Source organism: Nuphar pumila, chromosome 2, assembly GCF_984573655.1.
Source record: "Nuphar pumila chromosome 2, dmNupPumi1.hap1.1, whole genome shotgun sequence".
Classification (NCBI taxonomy): Eukaryota; Viridiplantae; Streptophyta; class Magnoliopsida; order Nymphaeales; family Nymphaeaceae; genus Nuphar; species Nuphar pumila.
Window position 1 is genome coordinate 98,019,081 of NC_143250.1, and position 18,554 is coordinate 98,037,634.

At 40.6% G+C, this 18,554-nt stretch overlaps 1 protein-coding gene across 1 annotated transcript; it reads right to left on the reverse strand.

Moving 5' to 3' along the window:
• Window positions 1-5,527: 5,527 nt before the first annotated feature.
• LOC149846329 (GroES-like zinc-binding alcohol dehydrogenase family protein) lies at window positions 5,528-12,451 on the reverse strand. The gene is made up of 6 exons (XM_089997949.1): window positions 12,078-12,451; window positions 9,936-10,044; window positions 6,883-6,974; window positions 6,438-6,696; window positions 6,011-6,154; window positions 5,528-5,831 (listed from the first exon to the last, which is right to left on the reverse strand). Exons 1-6 carry the CDS (start codon window positions 12,419-12,421, stop codon window positions 5,736-5,738), a joined length of 1,044 nt encoding a protein of 347 aa, XP_089854075.1. The 5' UTR covers window positions 12,422-12,451; the 3' UTR covers window positions 5,528-5,735.
• Window positions 12,452-18,554: the final 6,103 nt, after the last annotated feature.

An 18,554-nucleotide genomic window follows, 5' to 3' on the forward strand; every position in this document is an offset into this window, starting at 1 on the left:
TGGGTGACCAAGGCCTGCACTTCCAAAGAAGCAGGCAGTGACTACTGAACAAACTGTAACCGGTCCAATTGGTAGAGGTCCAATTTTTTTGGGGGCGAACTTTGTGACAATGCAATGCCCTCTTTATTTGGCTTTCCGTTGAAAGGAATTTACATTTTTATCTTTTACTGGAATAGATAGAAACAGCAAGCCACAACGTTGGCCTTTTGTGTTCATAGAAGAAAATTTGAATAGAAAATGTACGCATGTTTGTCTACCACAATGTTGGCCTTTTGTTTTTATAGAAGAAAATTTGAATAGAAAATGTAGGTATGTTTGTCTACCACAATGTTGGCCTTTTTTTATGGAAGAAAATTTGAATAGAAAATGTATGTATGTTTGTCTACCACAATGTTGGCCTTTTGTAGTCATAGAAGAAAAAAAATTGAATAGAAAAACAAAAAATGACCAATGGGTAAATTGACCTGATTTTTTAAAAAATCTTATAAATTTTGATATTTTCTCGATGTCTAAAATTACAAATATCCGACATCGTTACGACTCTTTAAACCTTTATAACTGTGAATTTAGGCTTTTTTAGGATAAAATTGTACAGCTCATCAATTATGTTCAACACCCATTTAAATCTATAATTGATTTTTTTATGCAAATTTAGACCTCAAGAACTTGCATAAATTTATTTTAGAAATTTTGGTGAAACTAAAACCACCAAAATCGTAAATATCCAATTATTTCACATATAATAAAAAAAATTGCATAAAAATATTTGCGAAACACCTCTTGCAAATATCATATTGTTTCACATATAAATAAATTTGTGAAACATCTCTCACAAACATCCTACTATTTCACATATACATCAATATTTCACATAAACTACTCCTTGTTTAACTGCTCAATCATTAACTTTGCATGCTTTTAAATAAATATCGTTATTAAATAACATCGATTTTTCATCATCATCCTCAACATCTACTTATATTTCTTGGTTGTTCAAGTTTGGAGAATAACTATACAAGAGGCTTAATAAGCCTGTCACATATCCGGTTTTACAAGACATCAAAGCTACAAATTTATTAAAGGTAATATTTTGGAGACCATTATAGATTTTCAATTAGTGTAATCAGACCTAACGATAGTGTACTTAAGCCCTTTCAGACACCATCATTGACTGTCTACAATAACTACAATAATGTAATTTAGTCCTTTCAATGTTTGTGCACAGTAAACCTTGTTTCCATCATACCAACATAAGAACAACAAATATTAACTAAAGGACAAGCAAATAAATAATTATAAATCATCTACAACATAATAAACCTTAGTAACAACCAAACACAAATACGTATGGAGACATTTAATGATCGTGAGTTAGATCTGTTCACACCCCTGATTGTAGGTTGCCATATTAAACAAAAATACACATGGGAATACCTACATATATATTGTATGAAACTCACCTTTCGAACTTATAGATGGGAAAGTTGATCACAAGGATGATATCACAACCTCCTCAGAATGTAGGAATCACCGCAAGGACTCCATAGAGAAGTTCTTTGCAGATACAAACATGAAGAACAAACCCTCAAACAAAACTAGTATATATATGATTCGACAAAATCACAACTATTAAGAAAAATCACATATAATAAAAAGTTCGCAAATATTTAAGTAGCACATTTGCGATTTTGTTGGTTCCCTTCAAGTGGAATTTCACACATAAATTTATGCAATTTCAAGAGAGGTATCACAAATATTTTTATGCAAAATAGTAGGATATTTGTGATTTTGGTAATTTCATTTTCACTAAAATTTTGCAAATAAATTTATGCGAGTTCGTGAGGTCTAAATTCGCATAAAAAAACCCGTGATTCTCAATTTAAGTGGGTGTTGGACATAGCCAATGGGCGGTATAATTTTATTGCAAAAAGCCTAAATTCACAATTGCGAATGGTAAAAAATCCTAACAATGTCAGATATTTGTGATTTTGGACATCGAGAGAATATAAAAAATTGTAAAAAAATTCAGAAATAAGATCAAATTACAGTCATTTTCCAAAAAAAACACATAAACTTACATGAAAACAACAAGCCATGTCTTCAATCTATTCAATTGGTAATGATCATAATGACACATCCACGCCTGCAGCAAACAAGCCGATTGTAAGCCAAAGTAAATCAAAACCTCAGAACTAACATGATCAAACTTTGATTTTATAAGATATAGTTGGTTGTACCACCGTCGGGTCATCTACGTGGCCAGTGGGCTGGTTGTGAAGGTGGTGAAATGAAGGCACCAGATCAAACCTCATCGAAGTATGGGTGTGTCCATTGCTTTCAGAGGTATGCCACTTATGGCAGGGTAGTCGTGCGGCCCATCCGGGGTTTTCCTCCCTTAGCGAGTGTTCCTCGTCTTTAAAAAACAGATTTAGTTGGTTGTATGAGCAGTTGCCTGCTACTACCCTATTGCGTGTTAACAATCATAGTCACAAATCTCCGGAAAACATCACGATGTTTTAAAAAAAGTGGCTTTTCTTAAGAAATGTACACATTTCTCAATATACATAAAATCTAAAAAAAAAAAGTTTTTTAACGAGTCAATATTGTGTCACAATAAAAACACTAATTTCAAAACAGAATATTTTGAAAATATCGTGCTTTCAACAGCAAAAATAATAGCCACTGAAGATTTATGGCTTAAAATCATGATATTTTTTCAAAATATCGGCAATGTTTGTGACCATATCAACAATGACATTGATTTAGCGGCTCTCGACAAACGACAACACTGATTTGTGATGAATGCGAGGCCCTCTGTTCCAGCACCGGAAGTGGAGCAGCAGAATGAGACGATGGCTGTGATAACAGGGAAGAAGGCCGATCGACCGAGGAAACAATCGGATATCATACCAGAAGTGGCGGTACTTCCTTCGCCGGCCGCCGTCAACACTCACCGGCCGGCCGGCCGGCCGGCTGGCTGGTCGTATGGAGTCCCCAACCAATAGGGTCGTGCAGCAAATCGCGGACAACCGCCTCCGCTGCGTGAGGTGTCAAACAGACCAGCCATTCGGTCAGAACGACTTCAGTGGCGTCGGGGGCTGCCTTCAGGCGAACTGGCTATGGTGCCGGATCCCAGTTCAGGTGAGACTATCGACAACTCCTCTATGTGTTTGACAGCCTCTCATGTTCACCAAGATGTCGCTACAGCACAGCTACTTGTAATCCCACACAAGAGGTTTCTGATGAAACTTATTAGTTGGAACGTATGCCGACTGGGACGAGTATGGGCTCGTCGTCAGATCACAGAAACTTTTGGGCCAGCAGCAACCTGATTTAACTTTTTTCTTAGAAAACGAAGATAATCCCAAGATACTCTTCAACGTATCTGTCATGAATTTCCAACTTATATGTGTTGGTGTAAAACCAGAAGAGAACGCTTACAATCGAAGCTAATGTAGATATGAGGGGTTGGTGTTTTCCTCAACCTATCAATCCCCTTGATGAGGGCAGGCGGTAGGACAAAAGGTGAACAGGACCCTTTAACCCAATGTGAGAGAAACCACCTTGGTTGCACTCATCAACCAACCATCTCTCTCTCTCTCTCTCTCTCTCTCTCTCTCTCTCTCTCTCTCTATATATATATATATATATATATATATATATATATATAGTGGGAGGCGAGTCATGCATGTGAACCACTCACATTCCCTTATTGAATGCCCTCTCCACTCTCTTTTGTCTTTTGGTGTGCTTTGTGTTAAACTGAGCCGGTTGAACCCGCTCCAATAGTCCAACAATATAATCACAGAGAATTTTGATCACTCACCACTTTCTAGTTGAATCCTGTACTTGTGGCATGTCCATAGGGTTCAGGTGGATATTTTATGGTGTCCTGAACACGTTATGACAGTGCTGGTGGACGATGGTGAAGAAGTGATTTCAGGGGCTTATGAAAGTAATAACTATTTGGATCGGAAAATTATATGGCATTCTCTCTCACAACATCAAATCAATTTGCCATGGCTGATTATTGGGGATTGGAATGTCACTCGATTCCTATCTGAATGGTGGGGCTCTTTGTCTCACCACCTGAGAGTAGAGGACTTCAACTAATTTATCAGTGGAGCTGGTCTCACGGAACTGGAGGATCTGACATTTAAATTCACATGGCATAACAAACAGCTTGGGCCTACACTTTTGTGCCCTCTAGTTCATAAATGATTTTTGGCTTTTCAAATACCCAACTTCCTCTATTAATTATGGTCCTCCTCAAAACTATTTCAGACCATAATGCTCTTATCGGTAGCATAGGCCTCGGAGTTTTACGCAGCCAGCACGATGACTGTAAGTATGTTAGGCTGAGCCAGCGCAACCAGGTCTTAGTGCCGGGTGCGGTATTTTTGGGTTATAAATTAAAAAAAAAAACCATAATGCTCTTTTGGTGATGGCAAGTTTAATTTGCGTTCTTCTAGACCCTGACCTTTCAAATATTTCTCCTCGTGGGCCACTTTTGCCGAACTGTTTTGAGGTGGTGAATCAAGCTTGGTCCATCCGTGTAACGGGCTGTCCCATGTACCGAATGGTCACCAAACTTGCCTCTGTGAGACATCATCTTAAGGAATAGAGAAGACTAGCTATTGGGGACTTACAAGCACATACGTAAAATATGCATCCAAGAGGCCATTTCCAACATACAAGATCAGGTGGGACATGGGTAGCCTACCAGCTATATATATATATATATATATATATATATATATATATATATATATATATATATATATATATATATATATATATATATATATATATATATATAGAGAGAGAGAGAGAGAGAGAGAGAGAGAGAGAGAGAGACCAGCCTTCAAGATGAACTTTTGGAGATTCTTCTTTTGGAGGAAGCCCAGTGGCGTTAACGATCTTGATGCCGTTGGCTAAAAGAGGGGGACCATAATTCACATTTTCTTTTCATCTTTTAGCCAATAGAAACCTACAAAGAAAGCAAATTCAATTGTTGCTAAAAGAAGACGATTCTTGTATATCTGATAGAGAGGCCATTTTTTTCTTTTCTAAGCTATTCACCAAGATAGATGTACTTGCCTTTAAAAAAATAATAATAATAATAGCCACAAGACCAATGCAAACTCCTGGTAGTTTGATTTTACAATCCCCCTTGTAGAACTCAGAATAAACGCTCTAATGCAATTGCAACTAGTCCCATGCCTGCAGTATAACAAAGCTGTCACAGGGAGACGCCATTTTGGCAGCAAGTCCCTGGTGACACGAGCAAACACGCTCGGACACCAACACGTACACCATTATTTTAATATTTCTAAACATTAGTTTATTATATTTTAATTTTATTTCAAAAAAAACTTTTTTAATGTTAAAATATTTAAAAAGTAGTTTTTTATTGATTAAAAAACAAAAAATTCCACTTGTCCAATTTTGAAAAAATTTGAACTTTAGATTTGAATCCGAATCAAGCGTTCTAAAGTCGACGAAACATTGTGACATAGAGTAAAAGTTGGGCATGACCGTGTGTACAACTGCATCTAGGAGCCATCCACGTCCAGGACCAAATTGATCAAGTTCGATGGGCAACATCACAAGCCCAAAGATTGATGATTAATTATCATGGAACACAACCAGCAGCTCTTCTCAATCCCATGGTACTTCATTATTTAACCAATATCAGAAAATAAACCCCCTGCGAATTACATACTTTCACATGATCAAAGCCTGGATTTCATGGCCATTCCGTCGTTGAATTTGATTATAACTTTTCCAATTGCCTTCCTATCTTTGATTGCAGAGAATGCAAGATTGGCCTGCCAAAGCACACCAACAAAATCTCTCAAAATGAATGATCAAGGACAAACATGCATATCGATGCATATGAATGCAGACATGAATATGCGTGTGGAAGCAGAAAAGCATATCAAGATAAATATGAGGAAAAACTCCTAATAAAAAGCAGAAGCTATAAAGCAAGGAATCACTGACCAACCTCTGAAAGAGAGAAAGTATGAGAAATGTGTACTGTTATCAAGCCTTTGGCGAGCCAAGAAAGCAGCTGAGAGAGAGATTCTGAGAGAACTTTGGGTTGATGTAACCTATGGCTTCCCCAGTATAGCCCATGTATTGTCCAGTTCTGCAGAAGCAATTGTCACAGTTTGTTAGCACTTTCATGAAAATCAAGTCCTCAAGTCAGTAACTCGGCATCCAAATGCTGGCAAAAAACAAAACTCAATGCATCTGCAACAACTGCATATATAGCACACGAGAATGAATTCCCAACAGATGCAAAGCACTCAATCAGGGCTATCCAAGCCACAGCCAGCATGATTCCTTAGTCTTAGATCTAGATCAGGCTCAACATTAGGCAATCATATGTAAAATTTTAAAGTTTTGGCAGGGAATGGTCTCAAATCTACCTTAACAAGGGCAATATTTGCGGGGATAACAGGAATTTCCCCACTAGCAAATCCTATGACCAAAATTTTTGCTCCCCAATTCAAAAGCTTCAAGCTTTCTTTCAGAAGTTTTCCACCAACAGGATCATACAGAACATCAACGCCTTTGAGATTTCTGCCCTTTAGGAATCTTCTGGAACTTTCTATGATGCTATCATTACTTAGGTCTATGACATGATCAACACCCAGTGACTTGAGAAACTGCACTTTTTCAGACCCCCTGAAATACAGAATAACCAGCAATGTTGAGTCATTAATCTCTGTTCAGTAATTTCGATAGTCAAAGTAAATATGCTCAGTGTGTGTAAAAGGAAACTTCCAAAGAGTCCAGTGATTCAAGTGATATTGGGTCTATATGAAAAATTGATTAATCAATGCAGGTAGATTTCGAATTGCACTGAAGTACCTTGCCACAGCAATGACAGTAGCCCCACAAACCTTTCCTATCTGAACAGCTGAGAGACCGACACCACCAGCAGCACCAAGGACAAGTAAAACCTGTAAATATATGTTAACAACACAATTCATATTGCACTTGAGATTCAAAAAATAATAATGTCAGTGAAATTTCAAATGAGCATTAAAAGGAGCATCAAATAATGAACATGCAAAGCAGAAAAGGAAACCAAATGGGAGTAGACATGTAAATCCTAAAATAAGAATCTAGAATTTACATGAACAAAGAAAAAGTTTACAAATATGACAATGGCCAAATAAGTCTATTGTAGGGAAGATAATATTTAGACCTGTAAACAAATATACATGAAACTCAGGTCCTTCTGTAAATAAATCAAACTCCTATCTGTTCAGATGTCCTCTGTAAATTGAGTGACCTAATCCTGAGTTCTTGCAATGGTAGGAACCCCAATGGTTGAAAAAGAAAAGTATACATAGTCATCTTCTAAAGCCTCCTCAAATACACAAATGAGAGAGAGAGAGAGAATGTCACAAGAAGTTTGCAAGCTTGGTATTCGTTTACTTCCATCTTTCTTGCACGTTCCCTACCAGGCCAGGTATATGCTCTTTATCATGTCCTCTTATGTTCCAACACAGTGGTTGCCCTTTAGTGGATTTCTTTGGGAGAGTGTTGGTGGGATTTCGGAATCAGCAAGCTCTGACCTTCAATAACTTGCTGGATTCTCTAGTAATGTTTAGCTTTTCAGCATATTCTCAAACCTTGACCTTCCCATTTTCTTTTTCTCCTCCCTCCCCTCTTATTTTTCCATCCAGGGTTTCTCCAGTTCCTTGACAAATATCTGATGGAGACCTCCCTGCTAGCAGATCCAATCATCAATGGTTGAATCTGGATTCTGGACACACACACACACAATGTGAAAAAAAGAACTCACAATCCTAGAGAAAGAATCAATTTCTTATCCATGTGAATCAAATTTCATAGGTTACTTTAGCAAACAAAATAAAACTGGATACACAGGAAAGCAGGCTGAGATTTCTCATGTGATTCACACACACACCTCTGGAAACCATGCGCTTGACATGGTCCTAATCTCCTCACTTGTCATCTCTTTGCCCTTTGTCTTCATTGATTTGGTAAGTCATCTCATCACCAGATTGCCTTGCTAGTGTAGGTTACCCGCCGGACTATGTCACCTGGGTACAGGTGTGGGTGCGGGTACAGGTACAGGTATGGAGGGTATGTGATGCAGCGAGCAATTCGACTTTCACGTTCTTGGCTTCGGCAAATGAGGGCACGACCCTCACGGTCGTGCAATGTGCAGAAATAAGAAGAAAGATCACCGAAAATGACGGTGTTGTTTTTTATTTTAATGAAACTTAAATCTAACAATAAAATGAAACAGTCGGAAGAAAAGTAACAATGAACGAAATGAAGAAATCAAAAGGGAAAACTGCAGAAAGGCAATATCAAAGAAGGCTGCTGAAATTTCAATCACGTCTGCCCCACGCAACCCTAGAATAGGGCATTTAAGGATGTAAGTGGACCCGGGTCACGGGTCCGGTTCTGGACCCGAGACGTCTTCACTCTGTAGATGGATCTGGGATGATCCGGGCCTTTCCTCGTCTGGAGTAGGTGCGCAGGGTCACGTCCCTGCATCGGGTCACCTTACCTGTGTTCGGATCCAGCTCCTGGGTCCGATCATCCATCCCCTGTGGGTCGGGTTCCCTGGCCGTGCCTGAGTCACGCGGTACAGGCCCGATCTGGTCCTGCTCTGCATCAGTATGACACGGCAATTCCGAAAAATTTGGGTACGGGAACACAACTATATATATATATATATATATATATATATATATATATATATATATATATATATATATATATATATATATATATATATATATATCACATAAATACAAAATAAATTCAAAATAAACTGAATATAATCTAAATATATATGCTATATCTAATATATATATTATATACTGAAAATATAAAGTTATAAACTGAAAAAATAATTATAAATTGAAAATACACTTTCATGTACAAAGGGTAAAATGGCGTGTCTTGGTGTCAGCGTTTGTCGACACGGGGACACGCGTGTCGACACGGGTACTGAGGGTAAAATGGCGTGTCCCGGTACCATAGCCACCGAATCAACCAAATAAATCATTTTACTATTGCAAGCAATTTCATTTATTATAGTCATTTATCAGTTTTGAATCTGTCACAATTTCTTATATACCTGACTTCAATATGAGCTCTTGGATCAGATTTTCCTTCTGTTCCATTCATTTATAATCCCATCTGCTTGTTTTATCCATGAAAAAAGTCTTCTACACTCATTGAACATTTCTTCCTAGTACCACTCAAAAATCGGTCATGTCAGAACCAACTCCAAATAAATACACAACTTCAACAATAGTTTAATAACCCAAAATAAATACATGATTGTGTTTATTAAGTCAATTGTCAATATCATGGTCATGGTTGACAGATATATCAAAATGATTCAAACTGTATCATGTAATGAAAAGTTTGACCCCAAAGTATGTTCAACAACATCAAGAGAACTTATGCTATAATGGTGATTATTTTTCTTCTAAATCCAAACTATAAGTGACTGTTCTCTAGATGTTGAAGTTTGAATTACCACAGGAAACCAAATATGCGTTTCTGCTCCCCTCATATGTTCATTGCTTGATGCCAAAAGGATTAATCTCAGCATAATAGAAAGCCTTCATGGTCCTTCCAAGTTTCTATGCATCAATTAAAGGGCATGCCACACCATTCCTTATATACCGTATCCGTATGTAAGTACAAGGTCAATCCTTTTCACTTCCTTTCCCTATTTATGCTGGAAAATGCTAGTTACCTTGTTAAACAAGTTTAGAACCTTTTAATTTTTTAATGTTGTTACATCAATGCAAAGAGAAATACATTTTAAAATGAAAAACAGACCTATTGAACAGGAGATTCAGAATCTAATCAAATTTCTGTCCATGAAAGGAAAGATAAAAAAGGGATAAAAAAGTTCATACCTGACCTGCAGTAAGGTTGGCTCTATGGACAAGCGCCACATGTGAAGTGCCAAAGGCAACAGGGAGTGCGCTAGCAGCAACTAGATCACAACCATCAGGAACCAAATACCTTTACAATAACCAATAAAAAGAAGTTACTAAGATTGCATTAGAATAAGGCAACCCTACTAAAAAACATTTTCCCAACATTCAATGCTGTTTTAATTCACCTGACAACAAAGGGGAAGCTTCTTCCATTTAAAGAAAATCCAAGCAAAGTGGGACTTTATGCAGCTTTGAAGGACACAGGAAAACTGAAGATATGGCATCTCATATCAGAGAACCAAAGACATCAAGAAATCAAAGACAGACCCAACTCTGGCCTGTGCTGATAGTACCAGTGCTCAACTATCTGTGACCTGCAATCTGCCTAGTCGGAGTCAACTCATGCCTTGGGCAGGACAATCCAGTTCATTTTTTCTTATGTGAAAAAGGGTTTTCCTTGCATGAAAAGATCAGGACGTCTAAGCCAGTGAACCAAATGACCAGCATGAGGAAAACAAATGCCTTTCAATCTAAGCCACTCATCTGCAGAATCTTGTCAACCTATTGCATAAACCAACCACTCTGATCTGTGTCAATTTTATCAGTCATGTGATAGAACACAGGGTTTTCAAACAATACGGACAGCGACTTACTCTCAATTCATCCAGCTTGATACATTGGTTATCTAGAAATTTAACCTATAGTCACCTAGTTCACAGGTTGTGGATTGTTGGTAGGAAAGTTCACAAAGATCTAAATATGCTGAAGTAGGATGATCCAAACTAATGTGGACCTTGGTACAGTGAAGAAGCTGTGTTTTGGGCAGCAGGTTGCAACCCAAAGTACAAAATTGGGTGGCTTAGCTATGCGCCAAATTGCCAAAAGGGGAAACTCGACCGAACGTCATGAAAAGTAATGACGGAAGCAAACAAGCAGGCTCTAGGAAGTAGTGGCCAACTCAGGCACGGTATCATGCATCCAATCACAATCATAAGCTCAGGTTGAGTTTGAACAACAAAGAAAAGTTTAAACGGTTAAGAAATCCCTTTAGTAAAATACAACAAAGAGAAAGGGGATTTTGAAACTTGACTTTTCAAAGCTTCTGGACTCACACAAAGAAAAGCATTAAGAAATTAGACATACGTAATGCTTCCGAAAAAACATCCACATTCTCTCATGCAATAATACTATACATAATCATGTCTCTCAAGCACGGGCATGAAATGAGAAAACTAAGGGGTCGCTCGAGGAAAACTAGGCTGAATCTCGGGTCGCAAGCCTACAACTCGAGCTCGGATCAGCTGGTACAAAAGCTGAGACAGCTCCTGAGCCACTTGTTTATTCACTAGCAATCAGTAACTACTGAGTGTATAGTCGGGATTGCATACTTGGGTGTAACTCCACGAACGCTCATCAAGAAAACAATTAAAAGCGCAAGGGTTTTCAGAAAAGCAACTACTTTTTGAGACAGCATCAGTTCTAACAAAAACTTCAAAAATACCGACAGAAAAACCTCGAAAACAGCCATTTTTCCTCGGACCTCGCACTCAGCACTGTCGGATCACTAAGGCTTCGTCCCTGCTCGATGGGTGGGCCTTACAGTTAAGCTTCCTTTGCACTCAAGGCCCCTCACCATTCGCACGTAGCAACAAAACTCCATTATGGGCTTTACCAACTATATTCAAACGGTGGTGATACTACACCCATTTCAAAAAAGAAAAAAGAAAAGGCGATGATTATATACAGGAAACAGAAAAAATGCCCTCATTAACTACTATCAAGATCACCACTAACCCTACCCAAAGTCCATCTGAACCATGCTCAATATCAGCAAAAAGCGTCAATACATTTTGCAACCGACTAACACCAATTTCTTCCGGATAAAGTTTGGACTAAACGCGCTAAGCTCTTATAAAGAATCATGAATCAACCCAACCCTAAACACACAAGATTGACGCAAATAATTAATCGCTTTCACTCGATTCCCTTCCCTAGTTGCTAACCCTCGCAGCTCTCCGCACTCTCAAGTGACGAAACCCCAACAAAGTCAATTTCCGGGAAACAGGATTCACGAAAGGAAAAACGCAATTCAGGGCGAATTCGGAAGGGATTACTCACAGATCGCTCTCCTCGGTGACAATGAGCTCCGCGAAGCTGCCGAGGGCCGCGAACGAGCAGACGCGGTCGCCTACCCTGAACTTCTTCGCACCAGGGCCGACGGATTCGATGACACCGGAGTAATCGGATCCCGGGATGAATGGGAGCGGGGGCTTCTCCTGGTACTTCCCCAAGACCTGGAGGAAATTGGCGTAATTGAGGCTGGTGGCCGAAACCCTAACCCTAACGGAGGTCTGGGAGGAGAGCTCGGGGATCGGGTGGCGCCTAGAGAGGATGATCGGGGAGGAGTCTGAGATCATCGGGACCGTCGGATCACCGAGCTCTCGGCAGAGCAGAGCTTCCATGGCGTAAGAAGACGAAGGGAAGAATGAACTACGAATTCGTGGATGGGTTTAAATACGGCGGTTGTGGTGGGGGCGTTGAGAAGAAAATTACTATAATGACCTTGAAAAAAAAGATTTGTCAGCAACGGGTGTTTGGGGTTGCCATGGATCGGGTTTGACTCGGACCCAACCGTACCAAACTCTAGGGTCAGGGTTTGGTGAAGAGAAAGGAGGAGGTTCGATTAAAAAAAACGAAGCCGATTATGGTTTGTGAAATTTCATACAAGACCCCGGTCCGACTCGAGTTCTTGATTAAGACCTGTGATTTTTTTTTAATATAAAAAAGTTTTATTTTACCGGGTGTGGACCGCCCAGCTACTTTTGTGCAAAAATAACCAATCTATCAATGGAATTTTGGGAAAAGAATTTCTCAAGTGAGTGAGCCTTGTTTTTAAGATAACTGCCCTCTAATCCACTCACTGTGAGAGAGAGAGAAAGAGATGTGGAGGGTGGATGGAGGTGAGGGTTCCACGTTTTTTAGTATCCTATTTTTAGTTTTTTAGTTTTTTAAATTCAAGTATCCATTGGATTTTCGTATTTTAGGTTTTACTAAGTAATCTTATTTTGGCATCCAAACACTAAAAAAAACAATATATCTGATTTTTTAGGGACTTTTTATGAGAAATATTTCCCTGTCGCATTGGTTGCAGTCTTGGTGTTAGAGAGAGAGAGGTGGAGGATGGGGTAGAGTTAAGGATATTTAAGATGTGGAAACCTCATCACAAGTGAGACCCACTATAGCAGGAGGAAGTTTCAAGAAGAATAGTGAAGGCTGATCCAAATGAGGTTCACGATAAAGGTCATCCAAATGGGAAGTTGTTCAAAGATTTAGAATCAGAAGAACCCCAAAATGTTGAGGAGTCCATCTCACAAGTGAATCTTGTTAATTGTAATTCAAACTCTTGTACATAAATCAATGATAAAAGGAACCTTTCATCTTGTGTGATTGAAGTGAGATATAGAGAGTTGGAATCATGGATGTAGGCTTGAACCGCCGAATCATGTTAAGCTTTGAGTCTTGTGTGTGCGTGTTTCTCGATTTATGTGTGTCTCGACTTTTTTGCATGGTATTTTGAGTTGCAGTTCTACGATCAAAGAGTGTAGATTCGTGGTGTGTGTTATCCTCATGGTGGACAACAATAACAACATCAACCCATTTGACACCAACATGTCAATTGGCTCAAGCAGACAAGTGTGTCTTTCCTATTATTCCTGCACCAACTAGTCTCTCAAACCGAAGCAGGTTATATGTTAACCCCCCCCCCCCGAACAGGGCATCTCATGCTCAGGGGTCCCAAAAAGCACCACGTATTTAAGCATTTGCATCCCGTATCCCCATATTTGTCAGCATTAATTAGCGTTGGAGTTTGATGCGATTGCAAAGACTTAAGTACCCTCTCCTCCATTGGTGCCAAAAAAATGATGATTCTAGAAAAGGAGTGGTTGTAAAGACTTAAATGCCCCGAAGATGATTATTTAAGACTCAGTCTCTGCACTGCAGGATTATCCGAGAAAGAAATCTCCCCTGGAGGAGGCCATGAACATCAACCCTTTCACTCTCACTCTCCCTTCTCTTTCTGTTTCTGTGCACATCCAGCAGAAGATCCTACATTGCTCCATCAAGCACCGACTGACCTGCACATTGACTGTTGTGGAGCCTGATTCAGAGTTTTTACTCTCACAGAAGGAGGGTTTAGGGGCTCCTCCCAGCGTGGGTAGCATCATTCAACTAAATGAGTTGTGGATCCTGATTCGGAGTTTTTACCCTTACAGGAGAGGGGTCTGAGGGCTCCTCAAAGCGTGGGTAGCATCATTCAACTTGAAGAGTTGTGGAGCTTGATTCAGAGTTTTTACTCTTACAGAAGAGGGGTTTGAGGGCTCTTCCCAGCGTGGGTAGCATCATTCAACTTGATGAGTTGTGGAGCTTGATTCAGAGTTTTTGCCCTTACAAGAGGAGGGTTTGGGGGCTCCTCCCAGCGTAGATAGCATCATTCAACTTGATGAGTTGTGGAGCCTGATTCAGAGTTTTTGCCCTTACAGCAGGGGGTTTGGGGGCTCCTCCCAGCGTGGGTAGCATCGAAACGAACCTTAATAATTTCGTCGATGGTGATCCGGTGAAACGATGGTGAGTCGACGATCCGATGGTGAGCCGACGATCTGATGGTCATCCGGCGAAACAAACCTGAGCCATCAAAAATGTCTGTTTAAACTTTTCATCGCCATCTTCTTCTTCCTTCTTCGTAAAACACACTCTCTCTCTAGAGAAGAAATCAAGGGAGGCAAAGAGTTCCCCCTGGAGAAGGCCATGAACATAAACCCTCTCACTCTCTCTCCTTTCTCTTTCTACTTCTGTGCACATCCAGCGATTTGAAATATGACCTCCGGTTAGGGAGATATAGCCCTGACAAGTTGGTCCTAATTCGGGTAGCGATTTGATTACTAAATAACACTACAAATCGTTATAGTGATTTGCGAAAGACATTACAAATCGCTATAGTGAGATCCAACAACACTATAAATCGCTGTGGGGCTCAATGGAGACCCAAAAACACTACAAATCGCTATAGTAATTTGCGAAAGACACTACAAATCGTTGTTGGAAGACCGAATAACACTATAAATCGCTGTGGGGCTTGTTGGAGACCCGAAAATACTACAAATCGTTGTAGGAAGGCCCGACAATACTACAAATCGTTGTTGGAAGGCCGAATAACACTATAAATTGTTGTTGGGCTCATTGGAGACCCGAAAACATTACAAATCATTGTAGGAAGGCCCGACAATACTACAAATCGTTGTTGAAAGACCGGACAATACTACAAATCACTGTGGAGCTCGTTGGAGACCCGACAACACTAAAAATCATTGTAAGGGAGTCATTGAAAAAATCGTGAGAAAGAAACAGAAAAAGAAAAATAGAAAAATTTTGGGGAAGGGGTGTTACGAAAACCTCAAGCAGAAACAACCGAAGGAAACATGAGCCCCACGATTAAACAAAATACTTTATTGCTCTTTTTTTATAGTTAAAAGAGGGAAAAAATAAAAAAATTATACAAGGCCCCAAAAAAATTTGGTCTGGGGGGCATTGCTCCCCGACCCCCCCGCCAGAGGCGACCCCCCCTGGACCCCCGCCCGCTGACTGCGCAACGGGATCCATGCTAGGGGGAGCCCCCAGACCCCCCTTTTGTAAGGGCAAAAACTCTAAATCAAGCTCCACAACTCATCAAGTTGAACGATGCTATAGTCAGTGTACAGGTCAGTCGGTGTTTGATGGAGCAATGTAGGATCGTCTGTTGGATGTGCACAGAAGTAGAGAGAGAAGGGGGAGAGAGTGAGAGGGTTGATGTTCATGGCCTTTTCCAGAGGGAACTCTTTGCCTCCCTTGATTTCTTCTCTAGAGAGAGAGAGAGGGTTTTACAGTGTTTTACGGAGAAGGAAGAAGAAGAAGATGACGATGAAAAGTTCAAACAGACATTTTTTATGGCTCGGGTTTGTTTCGCCGGATGACCATCGGATCGTCGGCTCACCATCGTTTTGCCGGATCACCATCGGCGAAACGATTAAGGTTCTTTTCGTTGTGTAGACTTTGAAAAGTCAACATAATCCTCGACTTTCTGGATGGAGGACATGTTTGTCCTTTTTTTGAAGAGTTTGTTTTTTCTTTTTTGAATGAAGGGCATTTTTGTTATTTTCTCAAATCGTCATTTTATGAGAAGAATAGCAAGAAAGGGTACTTAAGTCTTTGCAACCACACTAGACTCCATTGCTAAGTGATGTCAACATACATGGGAATACGAGCCCCATGTGCTTGTATACGTGGTGCTCATTCAGACCCCCAAACACAAACGTGGGATTCAGTGAATCATCGGGGGAGAACATACACCACCCTCTCATTGGTGATGCATGGGAAGTCTGAGGTCGCTTGGTGTTGTGCGTTGGGCCCTCATGCCATGTGCATGCTCAGAGGCCTCGTTGGGCATTCCAAATCAGTGGTGGACTTTGAATCGGGTACCCGTTTCGAGATGGATTAGGTTTGCATTGTGCTTGTGCAGTCTAAAGTCTGATGAATCTCGAGCTATGGTGCCCCTACTCGGTGTTATCATGAGCTCAACTGCAAGGCGCCTTGTGCATCCTGCAGAGGGGCTTGGATATGCGGTTTGGTAGGCCAATGCAGCATGCTACTACTGTTTCCCTTACTCCTACGTGGGTTTTTAGCTCGGTATGTGTTGGTTCAGGTGGGCAATCACAGCAGCCCTCCTTCCTGCATCGATGGATGACGCTTAGCAGTTGCATGGCCTTCAAGCTAGCACAGCAGCGTCTATGAAGGATGCCCTTAGTTGATCATGCCAGTAGTCATATGCTTGTCTCAATGATAGGCGGTAAATAAGCTCAGGATTTTCTGGCCATCCAGACATCAACGACTGTTAAAACACCAAACATTTTATGATTAAAAATCACTTTTTTGTTGAAAAACACAATATAAAGATCAAAATCCTATCTAATTGATCATGCTGAATTCATCTACAGTGTCAAGTTTGATGAAAACTATTTGCAACAAAGAGATCTCACAAAGGGTATGAAGATAGAGAAGAATGGATCCGGTTCCCTGTGGGGTTCGGATCTTAGTTCCCTTAAATATGATAATGCAAACTTAACCATCCAGCTACCTCACTCGACCCCACATCCACCCATAGATTTGATGTTTTGAGAATTGAGACTCTCTATATAAGACTGAGTTCTACCTATATCTTGCAACGCTTTGACTCTTTAGTCATCTCTCTCTCTCTCTCTCTCTCTCTCTCTCTCTCTCTCTCTCTCTCTCTCTCTCTCTCTCTCTCTCTCTCTGAACCATCCATGATCCATCTATCTCATTCGATCCCACGTCCACCCATAGATTTGATGTTTTGAGAATTGAGACTCTCTATATAAGACTCTGAGTTCTACCTATATCTTGCAACGCTTTGACTCTTTAGTCATCTCTATTAAACAACAAGCTGTATCGCAAACGAGGAGAAGTTACGTGGTTCGGCTATGAGAGCCTACATCCATGGTGCAAAGAGTCTCTTTTATTTTTTCAAAAGGTAATAATGAGCTACAACCTCTCACGGTTATATATACAAAAGATTAGGATGGGGAGGATAAGGACGAGAGTCTCTGCCAGGGGGGAAATAATCACAAATAGGAAATGCCAGGTTGAGAGGATGAGGCCAGCGTCTCTGCAAGGGTGTCATCCAACGGTCCTCCATGCGCAAGGAAGAGCGTAACGCTCTTTTTGGGCGGTAATTCTAATACTCCCCCTCAAGATGGTGGGCTGATGTCAATCAGCCCCAGCTTGCCGCAAATGTTTTCAAATCGATTCCGACTTAGGGCCTTAGTGAAGATGTCTGCGAGTTGATGCTCACTTCTGACAAACGGGGTGTTGATGATTTTCCCTTGGATTTTTTCATGTATGAAATGGCAATCGACCTCTATGTGTTTAGTCCTCTCGTGGAAGACTGGGTTCGCGGCGATGTGGATGGCCGCTTTGTTGTCGCACTTTAACTGCATTGGTACAGGTGTGATGATTCCCATGTCTTCAAGAAGTGATCTTACCCATATGAGCTCGCATGTGGACGAAGCCATGGCTCTATATTTGGCTTCGACGCTAGAGCGGGCCACCACTGTTTGCTTTTTGCTTTTCCACGTGGTGAGGTTTCCTCCCACAAAGATGCAATATCCCGTGGTCGATCTCCGATAGTTTGGGTCACCTGCCCAATCGGCGTCCGAATATCCTACTATGTCGGTGTGTCTGTGCCGGCTTAGGAGTATGCCTTTTGTCGGGGTGGACTTGAGGTATCTCAGAATTCTGTGGGCAGCTTCTAGGTGAAGTACTCTTGGGGAGTGCATGAACTGGCTTATTTGGTTTACGGCATAGGAGATGTCAGGCCTGGTCACGGTAAGGTATATCAGTCTCCCGACTAGGCGTTGGAAGCTTTCGACGTCTGCAATGGGTTCTCCACTGCCTTTGAGTGTCTTGTGGTTCATTTCCATGGGTGATTCTATTGGCTTGGTTTTGAGGGTTCTGGTCTCTTTCAAGAGGTCTAAGGTGTATTTA

Bases quoted from the DNA above. Each gene is read 5' to 3' on its own strand.
- LOC149846329 (XM_089997949.1), bottom strand. From the start codon at position 12,421: ATGGAAGCTCTGCTCTGCCGAGAGCTCGGTGATCCGACGGTCCCGATG. The intron at 6,697-6,882 runs GTACTTCAGTGC...TCTGTATTTCAG, and splicing joins ACTGTCATTGCTGTGGCAAG to GGGGTCTGAAAAAGTGCAGT. The intron at 6,155-6,437 runs GTAGATTTGAGA...TTGCTTCTGCAG, and splicing joins CAAATATTGCCCTTGTTAAG to AACTGGACAATACATGGGCT.